General features: G+C 43.4%; 1 protein-coding gene across 4 annotated transcripts in view; it reads right to left on the bottom strand.

The window, feature by feature from the left end:
* Positions 1-17,182, bottom strand: part of hmcn1 (hemicentin 1) — a 551,025-nt gene that overhangs the window by 106,851 nt on the left and 426,992 nt on the right. For all 4 annotated transcript variants that reach the window (XM_063064023.1, XM_063064025.1, XM_063064024.1 and 1 more), the window contains exons 66-71: positions 14,145-14,328; positions 8,758-8,855; positions 7,446-7,724; positions 6,815-7,011; positions 4,963-5,044; positions 2,835-2,971 (exon numbers count right to left, since the gene is read on the bottom strand). In XM_063064023.1, coding sequence (XP_062920093.1) covers positions 2,835-2,971; positions 4,963-5,044; positions 6,815-7,011; positions 7,446-7,724; positions 8,758-8,855; positions 14,145-14,328 — 977 coding nt within the window. The remainder of the gene's footprint in view (positions 1-2,834; positions 2,972-4,962; positions 5,045-6,814; positions 7,012-7,445; positions 7,725-8,757; positions 8,856-14,144; positions 14,329-17,182) is intronic.

Here is a 17,182-nt window from a genome sequence, read left to right as displayed (position 1 = left end):
GAGGAATTTGTTTAGCCAGAGCGTGCTGAATCTGTGGAATTCTTTGCCACAGGTAGCTGTGGAGGCCAAGTCGTTATGTATATTTAAGATGGAGGTTGATAGATCCTTTGTCGGTCAGGGTGTGAAGGGATACAGGGAGAAGGCAGGAGATTGGTGCTGAGAGGAAAACTGGATCAGCCAGGATGAAACGGCAGAGCAGACTCGATGGGCCAAATGGCCTAATTCTTCCCCTATACCTTATGGTCTTACAGGCTGGGAAGATACATCAGAGGGAGAAGAGAAGTGATAAGGCGGGTCCGATGGATGCAGCTGCTGTGATGTCAGGGGACTTGCTTGGTGTGCTAGCAATTGGGCACCTAGCAAGGAACTGCAGGAATAGACGTGGAAAGGTAAAGAAGATAATTTGTTATAGCTGTGGTCTCTCAGGTCACAACTGGAAGCAGTGGCCTGGAAAGGGCAGAAGGTGTGAAAATCACTCACTAATGCAGGCAGAACCAACAGCAGTGGCCTCTTTTCGATTTGACTGCTGACTAGATTATAGAGCTGGTGAAGTCAGCATCCAGGTCAGATAAACGGCTAGTGGCAGCTTTGATTGCCAGTGGTGGTCATCCATCGATGTACACAAGAGGTTTATTGGGGGGGGGTGGCAATGTGATATGTAGTGGACACAGGGTCATCAGTATCGATGCTATCTTAGATTTGGGAAAGGGAGAAATACAGTGGAAAAGACAGGAACAGCGAACGTCTATGATCCACAGACCAGTCAACACAACTCACAGAGAGACAGCAGCCCCAAGCAGGGGTAGGAGGTGGAACAATGATTGTGAATCATGTCAGGAGCTCCCAAGAGTTGGGGCCAAACACAGTGAAGAGCTGTTGGAAGTTGTGCAGCTGCCTGCAGAGGTAGCAGCAATTGAAGTAAAGACACACCAGAAAGGGGAGAGTAAGATACAGAAAGGGAGTGAATGTGCAGATCAATGGACAAAGATAGCAACAGAAGAACATGAATGACAGAAATTGAAGAGGAAGAAATTACTGGAGCCACATTAGTAAGACCATATGGAGATGTGAAGGACCATAGTAATCAGTTTAATGCATTGAGGGACAGAGAAAACAGCAATAACATATTGCTGATCAGGGCAAGCTGGGGGGGTGGGGGGGAGGATAGTCCTCCCACAGCCAGGTGGCCAAGTCATGGTGAGAGAGCTGCCTGAAAAGGCAGGGTTTTCTCCCAGATGGATAGGACCACAAGTGGTACTTCTGACAAATGACACCACGTTTGTGTGCAGACCTGACAAGCTAGCCCGGGGAAACACTGGACTCAGGTTAAATCATATGACTCATCTTCTTGTCGCCTCTCAAACAGAGCAAAAAAATAAGTGTTCCCATTAACAGTGTCATTGCAGGGAACCCAAGTGACTAACACCAGCCAGCTGTGTCAGATCTGACCACAGCTGACAGAAGCAGACCCACAACAAACACAGATGTAGAGGACACAGAGAGTGTGACAGCAAGCTGTGAGCAGCGCAGTTACAGTGTAACAAAAACTGAACTCTGTAATGAAGGCTGGCTAGATGATTAGTTGTAGAGATCAGATTAGAAAGATATTGGGGAAAATTGATGGGATGGAATCCGAGTTACAGCAGAGACTTCAGGTTCCACAACTTCGACGGTGTGGCAGACCTGAGAAAGAGAAGAAATTACACACAGTGCCTGAAGGCAGACACCTCAGCCTGAATGGTGAGTGAACACAAATGAGCTTTGTGTGAGTGATTGGGCCAGCCATTGAGTGGACAGTCAGGGGTGAGGTGCTTGCAGCCATTCAAACAGAGATCACCCCAACCCTCCTATACATCAATGAAAGGGTCTGAGAGACCAGTTGCCAGATTCAGTCACATTTTGATCACAGCATGGACTATGAATTGTTGCCTGTGAGCTTGAAAATAGTTAACTTGTTGGTGCCCCTGACCAGAGAGTAACCACTGACAGCCACTGCTGAGTTTTAGCAGTGAAGAGGCGAAGATAAGAACATGATTAATCTGCAATCGGCCAGCAGGGAAGGAGGCAACAGACATACAAATGATAAAGCTGCATTTTAAAGATTGTTGGTAAAACTTCTGGAACAATCTCTGCTTAGAGTCTTGTAGGTAGCATTAGGGATGAGAGCGTAGATGTAAATGCACATGGGGATATGACAGATAATTGAAAAGGGGGCATTTTTGCTGCCCTACTTGTTAGATCCTCCTTAAAATCTGGTGTGTCCTGGAACAAATTTATTTCTGTTCAGGGTGGCCAAGAGGAAGGGATGTTAGGGTGTGTTCTGGCGTTGTGGAATATAGCAAATATTAATTTCAACAACAACAAAATTTGCCTGAAGGTTCTTTAGATTAATTGTTGGAATGGAGAACTGAACCGCAGGGTAGGAATGAACCAACTGGGCTTATATTTTCATGAGTTTAGAAGAATAGAAGGTGGTGTCATTGAAACAGACAAAATCATTCTGAAGCATGGTAGGGTTAACCTGACTGGGTCTCCTATACAGAACCAGGAATTCAAGTCTCAGAATAAGTGACCAGCCATTCAGGGTGGAGATTTCTCCATGCAGAAAACAGTGAAACTATAGAATTCTTAACATATGAGATGATAGTGCTTGACCACTCAGGATGGTCAAGACTGAAGATCTTAGATCTCTTGATTCTTTGAGTATATAAAACTATTTCAATCTCAGTCTTGAACATAGTGAGGAGAGCCAGGAGAGCCCAATAGCCTACTGCTGTTTATATTTCGTCTATTCTCAAGACTCCCAAAATCCAGCTGCAGAATTTGGCTCCTACCTTTAATGATTTGCCATCCTTTAGCCAAGACAGTGTTGGAGGTGGTACAGCATCAGATTTACACTCCAGGGTTATCTGCCCATTCTTGAACACAGCCAAGTCCTGTGGTCCACTTTGACCAGCAATATTTGGTGGAACTGCATCAGAAGTACAACAGCAACAAAAATAAAACCAAACAACAATGTCTAAGTAGATTCCCATGTACTCATAGAAATACAATTTGCTTCAGTTTTTGTAAAATATTAGGGGTATTACATAAAGTAGGATGCTATCAGAATAATGATTTCACAATTGACTTTCCCAGCTTGTATTCCACAGAAACCTAAGCTTGCAGGTGACACTGAAGGAAGAGAAGTTCAGCTCAGAGCATGGCCAAACACAGGATGGTATATACCTCCTGTAAGATCTTCAATTTATTCAAATGTTGGAACAACTCTCAATAGCAGTGTTCTCAAATCGTAGAGTTCCCCAGAATCTGCCAACAAATTCAATTTATCTGTACAGTTTTCCTTTAGAATATTGTAAAAAAAAAATCAGTGTCACAAAAGATGTACAGAAGGGTATCAATATTCAAATTAGCAAATGACAAATGTTATTTTTGGCTGGAAATTCTTTTTCCTCATTTGAGGGCATTGTAACAAGTAGTCATATCAAGAATCTCAAACTATGCAAAATACATCTAGCACACATCTGCTGGTCTACAATGCATTTATCAGATGTAGAATCAGGACTAGGTCAGCCAGAGGGCCTGTTTCTGTGCTGTAGTGTTCTAAATAAGAACTAGAACGAACTTAAAAAGATTATACAAATCCTCAAAGGAGGCAGTAAACAAGGGTAGAATTACAAATTTTAACAGATATTTAGACAGGTGCATGGGTAGAAAAGTTTTAGAGAGATTTAGGTCAAGTATGGACAGATAGGAGTAGCTCAGGTAGGCAGCTTGGTTGGCAAAGGGCCTGTCTCTATGCTGTATAACTCCAGCACTGAATCACATTGTATAGCCATATATTTGATACTTCTTTACATTTCAATGCTGGTGAAAGTCACTGATCAACATCTAGCAGGATTCAAAAGCATGAATCAGATGAGGGACAAGTCCACCTGTACTAGCAAACAGTGAACTTCCATGTCAGCAATCTGACTCAATCTACTCCAGCCTCTGGAAGCCAAAGTTCTGCTTCTTCTTCTCCGTCTTGTTTTATGGCGGTTGGCACCCAGCTTAATGGTGCCTTACCGCTACCTTCTGCTCCGGAGTGTGCAATAGACTTACATTCTAAATCCCTTCACCCAATCACACACACACACACACACACACACACACACACTCTAACCTACATGTTATCCTCCCATCTTTGGCCACCCTAGTACCCTATTCCCGCTTATCCATCATATTCTATAAAAATCCCTGTACCCCTTAAGAAAGCTAAAAATACCCTGACCTGTGCTCTCTCACCTATGCCCAGCAACCCTTTTAATGTGAATTCCTGCACCCCCAAATCCCTTAGATTAATTCTCATCATCTCTGTCTGTATCCCATACTTCCTGCAACTCAGAACTACATGTTCTACTGACTCCTCTTCCTGACATTCCTCACACAATCCTGTCTGGTGTTTCCCTATCATCTTCAATGTTTTGTTTAATGTACAGTGCCCCAGCCTTAACCTAGTCCACACAGTTTCCTCTCTTCTGTATCCACTACGTACCCTAGTACCTGCAACACTCTTTTGTATTTGATATAAATGCCTCCCTTTCCCCTCCCTGTCCCAACTTTCTTGCCACACCTGGAAGCCAAAGTTGAAAATCCTGACTTAAATGTTCAAGCGACCGCGCATTCTTTACTTAAATTCTTTCTGCCGGTGTGGTGAATTAAGTCCAATATCATGTATGGCTAATCAAAATGACACAGTTATATCCATTTGGCATGAGGTTTCCTGTGTTTGGTAAACCCATGAAGGGTCAATGTCTCTGAGTTGCATTGTCATGATGGAAATTGATCTGGTCAGATGTACAGTGAAATTCAGTCAAAAGTTTATGCCACAAGGACAGACAATAAGCTGTATGAGTTAATCAGAGATTCTAATGTCAACAGCCCATCTCTACGGCATGTCCATGTATTCTGTTAACTTACCATGCACCCTCACCAAATATTCTCTGTCATCATCTCCTGCTATACTGGATGCCAGGCAAGTGTATCTGCCTGTATCTTGCACCTGCCATAGGGGAAAAAAAACACAAAAGCCTTAAAATAATCTACATTTATTTAATATTGTTAGGGCCTTTACATTGGCACATGGATGATAGAAAAATGGTGAGCTATGTAGGAGGGAAGAGTGAGATAGATCTTCGAGTAGGTTAAAAGGTCGACACAACATTGTGGGCTCAAGGGCCTGTACTATGCTGTAATGCTCTATGTTTATTGTATCATAGCAACAATAACGGGGAGTGAAATGCCGGACTAAAGTATTGATGTGATAAGCTTTATTCTCACATCACTTCTGTGAAACAGTCACTATCAGATTTATAAAACTTCATTACTTTCCAGTTTTATTGGAGAACCTTGTAGACATAATGAGGAAACCTCTGTGTGCCTGAATAAAAATTGACACAGAGGTACATTAGCAATTCTACCACATAGGTTATAAAACCCAATGTATAAACCATTACATTTTTGAGGACTTCAGTTTTAGAAAACAATTCTTTAAAAATCCTGCATCCTGCCATAAACTGTTCAATATCCATGTGGCTGAGAACTACACACTACAAGGCATGGCCTATCCTTAGAATCATAGACAGCAGAGAGTAGGAGCAGGACATGGCTTTTTATCCCACCAGGCTCCTTACTAATGAAACAGTGGGAGTGAATATAGGCACGGGAATTACAAGAGGAAGGATCTTCATGGGCAGGTCTGGCTCAGATCAGAGAGAATAATTGATGAGGGGTGGGGTGAAATGGAGAAATAGAGTGGGTAAAGGAATATTTAATGTTTGGATCGAGAGAGAGGGGGTGTGGAGAGATGTAGAAGAGAGAGAGAGAGAGGGAAAGAGAGAAAAGAGGGAGAGAGAGAAAGGAGGGAGAGAGAGAAAGGAGGGAGAGAGAGAAAGGAGGGAGAGAGAGAAAGGAGGGAGAGAGAGAAAGGAGGGAGAGAGGGGGAGAGGAGTGGAGAGAGGACGGGAGAGACAAAGTGGAGGAGGAGAGAGATACCAGTGATCACTTGGTCTCAGACCCCTCCCTTTGTTGGTCTCTAGCCCTCCGTCAAATTTTCTCCAGTCTTGCCCTCAAGGGTTCTATTAAATTTTCCTTTTCTCAGGCACACCCAGTGCTTCTCAGATGGGGATCACCAGCAGGGGAAAGCCCTACCTTGAAATATTGCGCCTAACTAGGCACTTCCCCCAAGTGAAACCCACTCCTGCTACTGAAGACAGTCTGCTTCCTAACATCGTGTGGCAGGGGTTAGGGGAGCGGTGCTGTGCGCTGGAAGAGATAAGGGGTCCATTTGACAGTAGATGGGTGGAAGGAGGACTGTGCCTGACATCTAGGGCAATGTGACAGTAGGCTGTGGTTTGAGAAGCGGGAATACTCCTCCTGCTGATGGAGCAGCTCATTGTTTGGGAAGACTTTCCAAAATACACATCGTGTCTGAGAAAACCAGTGTATAATTGCACCTCCTTTTTGGACCTTCAGAAATATTTCCAGAAGTATCTAATATGCCGGATTTTAAAAACTATCGGGATTTGTAAGTTTTATTTCCTCAATGGCGCAAATAGTATTAGTATCTCTCTGTGAACACTAAAACATTTGACGATAACTTATTTAATTACAGTGATAAAGATTATTTAAAGCAGGTCTATTAATGCATTCCTTCTGCAAGCTCTAGTGTTAAAGCAAAGCCTGCAATGAAATATGCAATCATCACATGTCTCCACACTGTTTGCAACTATTACAGAGAAAGAGCCAATTTGCATAGGAGCTTGCACCACACCTGAGCGTTCTCTATTCTCAACACTTCGCCACCACGGAGAACGTGAATGGTGTCTGTCTGAGGCAGTGGTCGTCCATCCTTAATCCAGGTCAATTTGGGAGCTGGGATGCCCGTGGCAACACACTGAAGTTCTAAGGGATTGTTCACCACCACAGAGGTTTCCTCCGCAAAATCAGAGCCATTAATATGAGGTGGATCTGCAATATGCCATAAAATAAAACTTAAACGAGTTTTCTTGAAATTCTGTAAAAGAGTGAAGCAAGTGATCCAATGCATGGAAACTAAGTTTCTTAAACAAATAAGTTAAAAAATCAAAACCGATAATAAAACTAGTCATATGTTTTTAACTTTTCACTCTGTAGGCCAGTTAATCTTCATGCATTGTCTTACCACTGTGACTGGCTTTAGTGTCAAAATTTACCACTTGCCATTTCTGCAGCAGCAGATGATGCAATGGCAACTATCAATGATATATCTGTGAACTCTGACCATGGGGATTTTTCCGTAGAACAAACTTCTGATGTCTCTCTGCCTAGGAGATGGCTGCCTCCATCAATTGCCCATGGCCAGTGCCCAGACTTATTTGCCAGAGCTTTCCTTCATTCGTGGTGGTGTGTTATGTCTGACTTACCAAGCACTTTCAAGCTGAAGTGTTTGCTGACCTCCCCAGCTTCACTGACAGCCACACAGGTGTATGTTCCACTGTCTTCCACCTCCGCTGCAGAAATCTGCAGTGACATTCCCTGGTTTCCAACTGTCATGTGAGGACTCAGCTTAAGAGGTTGTGTTTCTTTCAGCCAGGCTAATGTTGGCATTGGTATTCCATCAGTGATGCATGTTAGGGCTGCTGGATTCCCCTTCACTATCGTGAGGTCTTTGATGCTACCAGCGCCATCCATCCTTGGAGGGACTGCGTTCGGCAAAGAAAACAATGGAAAGTAATGAATCGTTTTGACTCTGCTCATGCAATAACTACGGTGAATGTGTAAACAACAGGAATTCTGCAGATGCTGGAAATTCAAGCAACATACATCAAAGTTGCTGGTGAACGCAGCAGGCCAAGCAGCATGCTGCTTGGCCTGCTGCGTTCACCAGCAACTTTGATGTATGTTACGGTGAATGTGTAGTCTGTGCGGGAGTTTATCCCTGCTTGTCTCATTCAACATTGCAAACATGTTCTTTATACGCATGCTCATAAATAGAGTGGACAGCCAGTGCCTCTTCCTCAGGATGGCCATGGCTAATACCAGAGGACATACTTTTAAGGTGAGTGGAAGAAAGTTTTGGGGAGATATCATAGAGGTAGGGTTTTCTTTACACAAAGAGTTGTGGGTGCCTTGAAGGCACTGCCAGGAATGGTAGTAGAAGCTGATATATTAGGGACATTTGAGAGTCTTGGTTAGGCACATGGATGAAAGACAAATGGAAAGTTACGGACTGTGTCGGCGGGAATGGTTAGACTGATGTCTGGCACAACATCACGGGCCAAAGGGTCCGTACTGTGCTGCCCTGTTCACATATCGATCTGCCATACCCACTAAATCAAATACACACACATAATAAATTCAACCCATGAGACACACGATATTACCCTTGTTCAATAAAATAAATCCTAGGCAGCAGTCCCTGGGTGTCCAGGTGAGCCCAGAGTTTCAAGAAGGCAGGGTGCTGGGGAACCCAAGGGAAGGGAAGAAGACTGTTAAAGGATGCGACCTTTCTGCACAATGGGAAAAGCAGCTGCCACGTGATAAATAGTCAATAATGCAGGATCACTGCCTGTGGCCTCATTGCTGTTCACCCTTACAGCAGTCTCCTGTGCCAATGAAACTGTTCAACGATTCAAATTTGCAATGTAAATAAACTCTTTTCCACAACATATGCTTAGAAACTACAGACTAAGAGAATGCTGTAAAGTAATGCATGATCCCTGTTAGTAAACTCACCATGCACTATTAAGTTGTAATGCTTGTTGTCCACACCAGCTCGATTAGATGCCACGCAAGTGTACGTCCCATCATCTGACACCTGGGCCCGCACAATTCTGTGAAAGAGTGATAGACCATAAAACCATAAGGTAAAGGAGCAGAATTAGGCCATTTGCCCCATCGAATCTGCTCTGCCATTTCATCATGGCTGATCCAATGTTCCTCTCAGCCCCAGTGTCCTGCCTTATAATAATAAATAGTTCTGACTATCTAGCTTCACCTGGATTTGGGGGTTGGGGACAACGGTATTTGTTGTGGTTACATTTTTGGCTATTTTTACCATTGATGCTGCTGACTCAGGTGTCTATCCCACGTCTTTTCATGCAAGCTCCCCAATGGGAATACTTGATTGTTGCTCAAGTCAATTAAGTTAAGCTAATTATCAAGTTCAAATCAGGAAATAACAAGTGTGAAGAGTTCCTTAGGATATGGATTAACCTAAGACTTCCAATTAAACTTGACTTCTGAGCCCAAATATTATTCTTAGGTTATATATTCAACCTGAAATAAAACCAGAATTGCAAACTCAGATCTTTTGGCAAATGGAGATAGAGAGAATCATTTCCAGTTTAGGCAGACATTTTGTACCAGTATCGCTCCTCCTTTATGCTCTAGGAGCTGTCTTTCTCTCCACACCTATCCAGCTGTTTCCACTTTTATTTGAATGCAAAATGGCACTTCAGTGGAACGGTCTGGGCCTGCCATTACACTGACACCCTGTCTGGTGCTGCCTCCTGGAGTGCTGATTTATTGCAGTGCTTGAGGTTATACATGCACAGGTACATAACACTGAAACTTGGCATTAACTTCGGCTACGTACTTGGTGTGACTCCTTGCCCTTCCTACTGTTGTGCTGCACTCCTGGAGTAACTGCCTACCTTCTGCTTGCACTCTCTCAGTAACGAGTCACACCACAGGGTTGACATAGTTAAGCTGTGGTGAGTGATGTAGTTGTTCGGTGATGGGATGTGGGGCTAGTGGCTGCAGTCGATTGGCACGGTGAGATGAGTACAGGCCAGTACTGGGGAACAAACAGCTGGCCGCAGGGTACTCTCTAGACTAGGGCAACTGGACAAAGAAAGAGGGAGGCATTACAATCAGTAGGTGATGAGGGAGATCGTAGGATCTGGTAGTCATAGAGTACCACAGCTTTGACCATAAAGCTGTAAGAAACAAGAGCAGAATTAAGCCAGTTGGCCCATCAGGTCTGCTCTGCTCTTTGATTACAGCTGATTTATTTTCCCTCTCAACTAGGGTTGCCAACTGTCCCGTATTAGCCGGGACATCCTGTATATTGGGCTAAACTGGTTTGTCCCATACGGGACCGCCCTTGTCCAGTATTTGACTGCTACTACTCTGTAATCACCAGAGGGCACGCTTACAGACAGATCCTAGATCTGATACAACAGCGTGTGTGCGTGTTGTATGTGCTGTTGACGCCACGCACAAGTGATTCACCTGTCATCCAATCACAGGTCCCCTTATGCGCATCAGTTGTGTGCTATATTTTGCCAATTCCTGTCAAAACAAAAAGTTTCAGTAACGTCCGGTGTTGTTTGGTTGGTTTGGCATGAGCCAATATGGATAAACCGCCAAAAAAGAAAAGACTGTGCAGCTGTAACAAGCAATGGGAAGGAAAAACGACGTGGGTTAAGCCCGTCAGCGGTGACTCGACGTCGACGAGTCTTTATGCCGTCGGGAATTCTCAATTGGCCATGGAAGTGAGAATGACCTAACTCAGCATGCTTCCACACAACTGCACAAAAAGGCCACACTAGCTAAAGGTGCAAACAATATTGGTGCATTCTTCGTGAAATCTACTGCGGAAAATGACAAAATCGCGGCAAGTGAAGCCTCATATGTGTATCATACGGTTAAAAACGGACTCAGCTACAACAGCACCTACTGTCTTGCTAAGCTCAACGGTGCTTTGTTTAACAACTCAAATGTTGTGAAGAAGATGCACTTGGGAAGAGCGAAAGCCGAGATGATTACAATGAATGTTTTAGGACCAAAGACTGTGCGGGATATTATGGATGATCTGTCCCTGACCGAAGAAGGTGAGCCCACGGACCCCGCGTATTTCTCAGTTGGCACCAATGCCTCAAACAGGGGAGATAGAAAAATGTTTCCAGTGTGCGTGAGATATTTCTCTCTGTCTGATGGAGTGCAGTGTAAGTTACTTGACTTTTATGAAGACAGTATGAAACTTTTATGAAACTGCAAATGGCATACATCAAGCTCTGATGAGCTGTCTGGAAAAGTATGAACTGGATATTAGACACATCACAGCCTATGCAGCAGATAAAGCCAATGTAAACTTTGGAAAACCACACTCAGTTTACTGGTTACTGAGCAGGGCCAACAATCGCATTCTGAAAGCTAATTGCTCAGCTCACATAGCTCATCAGGCCTGCAAACGCGCCTGTGGTCAGCTGTCAGTGGATATTGAGACAATTATTCTCAAGGTCTACAGCCACTTCTCAATATCTGCTTCCCAAGGAGAGGACCTGCATTCATTTTTTGCCTTTGTTGACATTGAGTGGTGTGAAATTCTGCGTCATGTTTGCACACGATGGCTCTCTCTTCATCTAGCTGTCGAACGTCTCCTGCAAAGCTGGCCAACTCTTACATCATACTTCAGGTCCCTTGAGACCTGTCCTGTGGTACTGAAGAGGATTTTTGAGGATGAAGAAAGACTGGAGCTACAAAAATTTATCTGTGCTTTTTCCACGACATGGGGTGTGTTTTTGACTAACTCATAAAAAAGCTGGAGGAAACAAAACTCTGCATCACAGATGTTTACTAGGAAGTCCGAAAGTTCAAAATGAAGATGCTTCAGCGGAAATAGGACAGCTTTTCTGGATACCAGACCAAGCAGCTGATGGACAAACAAGTGCCAGCACAAAGGTTCAAGCAGCAACAGGACTTTGTGAAGTTCTATGACTCTGTCATTACATACATTGATAAGTGGTTTGTTTTTTCACCAGTAAATGTAACGATGAAACTGAAACCAATCGGCCTCTATGAGGAGCTCTCCTTCACTGACCTGGAGCAGGTGGTGGCTGCCCTCAAAATGACAGAGACAGTCAATGTGGACCAACTCTATGAAGAGTTTTGCGCTAGCCGGGAGGAAATACAGAAAGCCAGACAGGATACCACAAAATCCACCAGTGAGAAATGGGTGGCAGTTTTCCAAAACATAGGGAAAGCCAACTTGATCAACATGTTCAGGATTGTCTCATTTGTCCTCAGTGAGCCAGGCTCAAATGCCTTTGCAGAGAGGATCTTCTCTCTGATGACCATGAACTGGTCAGACTCAAGAAACAGATGCAGCACAGAGCTGATCAAAAATGAACTTCAAATATCTGTGAACTGTCACTTGTCATGTAAGGACTTCTCTCTGGCTGTGCAAAAAGACAAAGGAATGCTTGAATCAGTCAAGAGCAGCAAGAAATATCCATGGAAAAAGTAGACTTAGAGAGTCCCTTCCTCTTTTCCTCTTTTGCAGTGATTATACGTCTACTCTATAGGCACGTACAGATAGGGTTATTTGGTGTTATTTCACGTCTGACTGGTAGTCAGATTATGTTCTGTTATAATTTGGTGTTACATTTCGTATATAACACTGAAGATATGTATATATGGTTCATATACTGGATTTGTTTACCTACTCAGGGTTGTTGTTTTTTTCTCTCTCTCTCTCTTTTGAAAAAAATTACCATGTTTACAAATCTGCTAGCTGCCAGCCTCCTCAGTCACTTCATCCTGGGCCTGCACCATACCCACACCGCCGTGGCATGCCACCTTTTGTCCCTTATTTGGGAGTGAGAAAGTTGGCAACCCTACTCTCAACCCCATTCTCTTGCCTATCAAATTCCACCTTAAACATACCTCGTGACTTGGTCTCCACAGCCGTCTGTGGAAATGAAATCTACAGGTTCACCCCAACATCCTACCTGGATAAAAATATTCCTCCTTGTCTCTGTTTTAAAAGGACATCCTTCTATTCTGAGGTGGGGTCTTCTGGTTCTAGACTCTTCCACTATTAGAAGCATCCTCCCTCTGGAAACTCTATCTAGGCCTTTCTATATTTGGAAGGTTTCAATGAGGTCCCCCTCATCCTACTAAACTCACTGAGTACAGACCCAGAGTCATCAAACACAACTCATACATTAACATTTTCATTCTTGGGATCTTTCTTGTGTATCTCCTCTGGAACCTCTCCAATGCCAACACATCCTAGCTTAAATATGGTGCCCAGAACGGCTTATAATACTTCAAATGTGGTCTGACCAATGCCTTATAAGCCTCAGCATTACATCCTTGCTTTATTATTCTAGTTCTCTTGCAATGAATGCTTAAATTGCATTTTCCTTTCTTACTACTGACTCAAATTAAAAGTTAAATGTTTAAGCTTCACTCAAAGCCTATGACAACTGGTTCTAGTCTCACCCAGCCTGAGGGGGGAGACCATCAACACATGGAGTAGGTGCTGTCAGTCCTCAGCAATAACTATCCTTTGGAGTGTAGCCCCGTGCCCCACATCTCATTGCTGAGCAGGCGAACTGCTCACCTGGGCCCACCCAACTGCAGTTTGTAGTCCTCACAGCCAGCCTCTCCATACTAAGCCATGTCAGTGATTCATTGCTTGGCCAGGTTTCAGTACAGAAGTACTGTCGGCAGCACATCATGGTATGTCATCGATGATAGCTCTGATTCCTGAGAAGGCATCCTGAGTGGATTGCAGAGTACCAGTGTAGGAAGTCCAGAAGGTAACCTCAGTGCTCACTTACTGATTCCTAAAGTGCCTTTGTAACCTCTCAGTCTTCAGAATCCTCAGAGTAAATCGAGCCTCAATGAACTGTCTCCAATTCAGGGACCTTTCATCCATCATTAACCATAGTGGACATGGTCTTTTCACATTACAACCATTAGGGAGGAGGTACAGGAGCCTGAAGTCCCACACTCAATGTTTTAAGAACAGCTTCATCGCCTCTGTCATCAGATATCTGAACGGTCTGTGAACCCATGAACTGTACCTCACTATCGGCCTTTTGCACTATTTATTTGTTCTATTTTTATTGTAATTTATGGTAATATTTTACGTCTTGCACTGTACTGCTGCCACAAAACAACAAAGGTCACGACATATGTCAGTGGTAATAAATCAATTCTGGTCCTGATTTCCCGGGATTACCTCTTCAGCCTTCTGACTGGCTTGAAAAGTTCAGATGTGGCAGAACCTAGGCCTCTGACAACCTTGGGTATCCTGCACCAAACGGGCTTTGAATCTTCAGATTAAAAAAATTCAATGAAAAGTCATTGCCCTCCAGAAAACTAACCTCAGAACTTTCCCAGCGGAGAGCAGCCGGATCTGAGATGAAATTGGAAGAGGAAGACCGTTCTTTAACCAGTTCAGCTGTGGAGGTGGGGAGCCAGTAGCCTTACACTCAATATTAATAGAGTTATCCAATATAGTTGTCAGTTCCTGGTTCCCCATCTGATTACTGTGAATGACTGGTGGAACTGGAGAAGAAATGGCATTGATTTATTAGTTGATATCGTGACTTACTACTATATAAATAGATCATATTGAAACCCTGCCTCGTACTTTAACAATTATACTTTAAAACAATTATTTCCCATATCTCTAAGTTTTTAGTTGAATAAATGGTATAAAAGAACTTAAAAATGTTACAAGATATATTGAAAAAGAGAATTAAATACAATTTATGATGATACATTAATAAACAATAAGACACAGATGTACTTTAAATGCATCAAGTTAAATTCAACAGGTCATTAGTTTCATTTCTCATTCTTCCTTTTTCTGAAGCTTCTAATGTTCTAGATGTTGAGGTGACCTGGTACTTCACTCAATGTTGACCTGGTTGTGAGCCAAGTCAGTGAATTTGGGCAAGCTATTTCACTTGGAAGGGTCTCAGCCCAAAACGTCAACTGTTTACTCTTTTCCCAGTTTGGCAAAAGAATAAACCAGGGAAGGTAGTGAACCCATGGCTGACAAGGGAAATTAGGGATAGTATCAATTCCAAAGAAGAAGCATACAAATTAGCCAGAAAAAGCGGCTCACCTGAGGATTGGGAGAAATTCAGTCCAGCAGAGGAGGACAAAGGGCTTAATAAGGAAAGGGAAAAAAGATTATGAGAGAAAGCTGGCAGGGAACATAAAAACTGACTGTAAAAGCTTTTATAGATATATGAAAAGAAAAAGATTGGTTAAGACAAATGTAGGTCCCTTACAGTCAGAAACAGGTGAATTGTTCATGGGGAACAAGGACATGGCAGACCAATTGAACAACTACTTTGGTTCTGTTTTCACTAAGGAGGACATAAATAATCTTCAGAAATAGTAGGGGACAGAGGGTCCAGTGAGATGGAGGAACTGAGGGAAATACATGTTAGTAGGGAAGTGGTGTTAGGTAAATTGAAGGGATTAAAGGCAGATAAATCCCCAGGGCCAGATGGTCTGCATCCCAGAGTGCTTAAAGAAGTAGCCCAAGAAATAGTGGATGCATTAGTGATAATTTTTCAAAACTCTTTAGATTCTGGACTAGTTCCTGAGGACTAGAGGGTGGCTAATGTAACCCCGCTTTTTAAAAAAGGAGGGAGAGAGAAACCGGGGAATTATAAACCGGTTAGCCTGACATCGGTGGCAGGGAAACTGCTAGAGTCAGTTATCAAAGATATGATAACAGCACCTTTGGAAAGCAGTGAAATCAATGGACAAAGTCAGCATGGATTTGTGAAAGGAAAATCATGTCTGACGAATCTCATAGAATTTTTTGAGGATGTAACTAGTAGAGTGGATAGGGGAGAACCAGTGGATGTGGTATATTTGGATTTTCAAAAGGCTTTTGACAAGGTCCCACATAGGAGATTAGTGTGCACACGGTATTGGGGGTATGGTATTGATATGGATAGACAGTTGGTTGGCAGACAGGAAGCAAAGAGTGGGAATAAATGGAACCTTTTCAGAATGGCAGGCGGTGACTAGTGGGATACTGTGAGGCTCAGTGCTGGGACCCCAGTTGTTTACAATGTATATTAATGACTTAAATGAGGGAATTAAATACAGCATCTCCAAGTTTGTGGATGACACGAAGCTGGGTGGCAGTGTTAACTGTGAGGAGGATGCTAAGAGGATGCAGGGTGACTTGGATAGGTTAGGTGAGTGGGCAAATTCATGGCAGATGCAATTTAATGTGAATAAATGTGAGGTTATCCACTTTGGTGGCAAAAACAGGAAAACAGATTATTATCTGAATGGTGGTCAATTAGGAAAAGGGGAGGTGCAACGAGACCTGTGTGTCATTATACACCAGTCATTGAAAGTGGGCATGCAGGTACAGCAGGCGGTGAAAAAGGCGACTGGTATGCTGGCATTCATAGCAAGAAGATTCGAGTACAGAAGCAGGGAGGTACTACTGCAGTTGTACAAGGCCTTGGTGAGACCACACCTGGAGTATTGTGTGCAGTTTTGGTCCCCTAATCTGAGAAAAGACATTCTTGCCAGAGAGGGAGTACAAAGAATGTTCACCAGATTGATTCCTGGGATGGCAGGACTTTCATATGATGAAAGACTGGATCGACTAGGCTTATACTCGCTGGAGTTTAGAAGATTGAGGCGGGATCTTATTGAAATGTATAAAATCCTAAAGGGATTGGACAGGCTAGATGCAGGAAGATTGGCCCCGATGTTGGGGAAGTCCAGAACGGGGTGGGGGGGGGTCACAGTTTGAGGATAAAGGGGAAGCCTTTTAGGACCGAGATGAGGAAAACCTTCTTCACACAGAGAGTGGTGAATCTGTGGAATTCTCTGCCACAGGAAACAGTTGAGGCCAGTTCATTGGCTATATTTAAGAGGGAGTTAGATATGGCCCTTGTGGCTAAAGGGATCAGGGGGTATGGAAAGAAGGCAGGTACAGGGTTCTGAGTTGGATGATCAGCCATGATCATACTGAATGGCGGTGCAGGTTTGAAGGGCCGAATGGCCTACTCCTGCACCTATTTTCTATGTTTCTATGTTTCCATAGATGCTGCCTGGCCTGCTGAGTTCCTCCAGCACTTTATGTGTGCAACTCTGCCGGATCCAGTTTATGGACACATGATGTGGAAAAGATCACTGGAGAGTAGAGATTTTTCAGAAACTTGGCAACAAGATACCGCTGAGGGTCTCTTTGGCTTAATGAAGCTCAAACTTTACTTCAGAACTTCAACCTATGATCCACACAGTAATTCTACAGTGCTTGAAGATATTCCACTGCACGGTATGTGGTTTCTCAGTTGATGTCTGAAGCAAGACATGAACGTTTACTCATAAACTGTATTTAGTTCCCTTTTTCAGTATTTCTTGTGGTCAT

The sequence above is a fragment of the Mobula hypostoma genome, chromosome 12 (genome assembly GCF_963921235.1).
Source record: "Mobula hypostoma chromosome 12, sMobHyp1.1, whole genome shotgun sequence".
Taxonomy (NCBI): Eukaryota; Metazoa; Chordata; class Chondrichthyes; order Myliobatiformes; family Myliobatidae; genus Mobula; species Mobula hypostoma.
The sequence above is the reverse complement of the archived record's forward strand: the minus strand, read 5'-3'. Positions and strand labels throughout refer to the sequence as shown.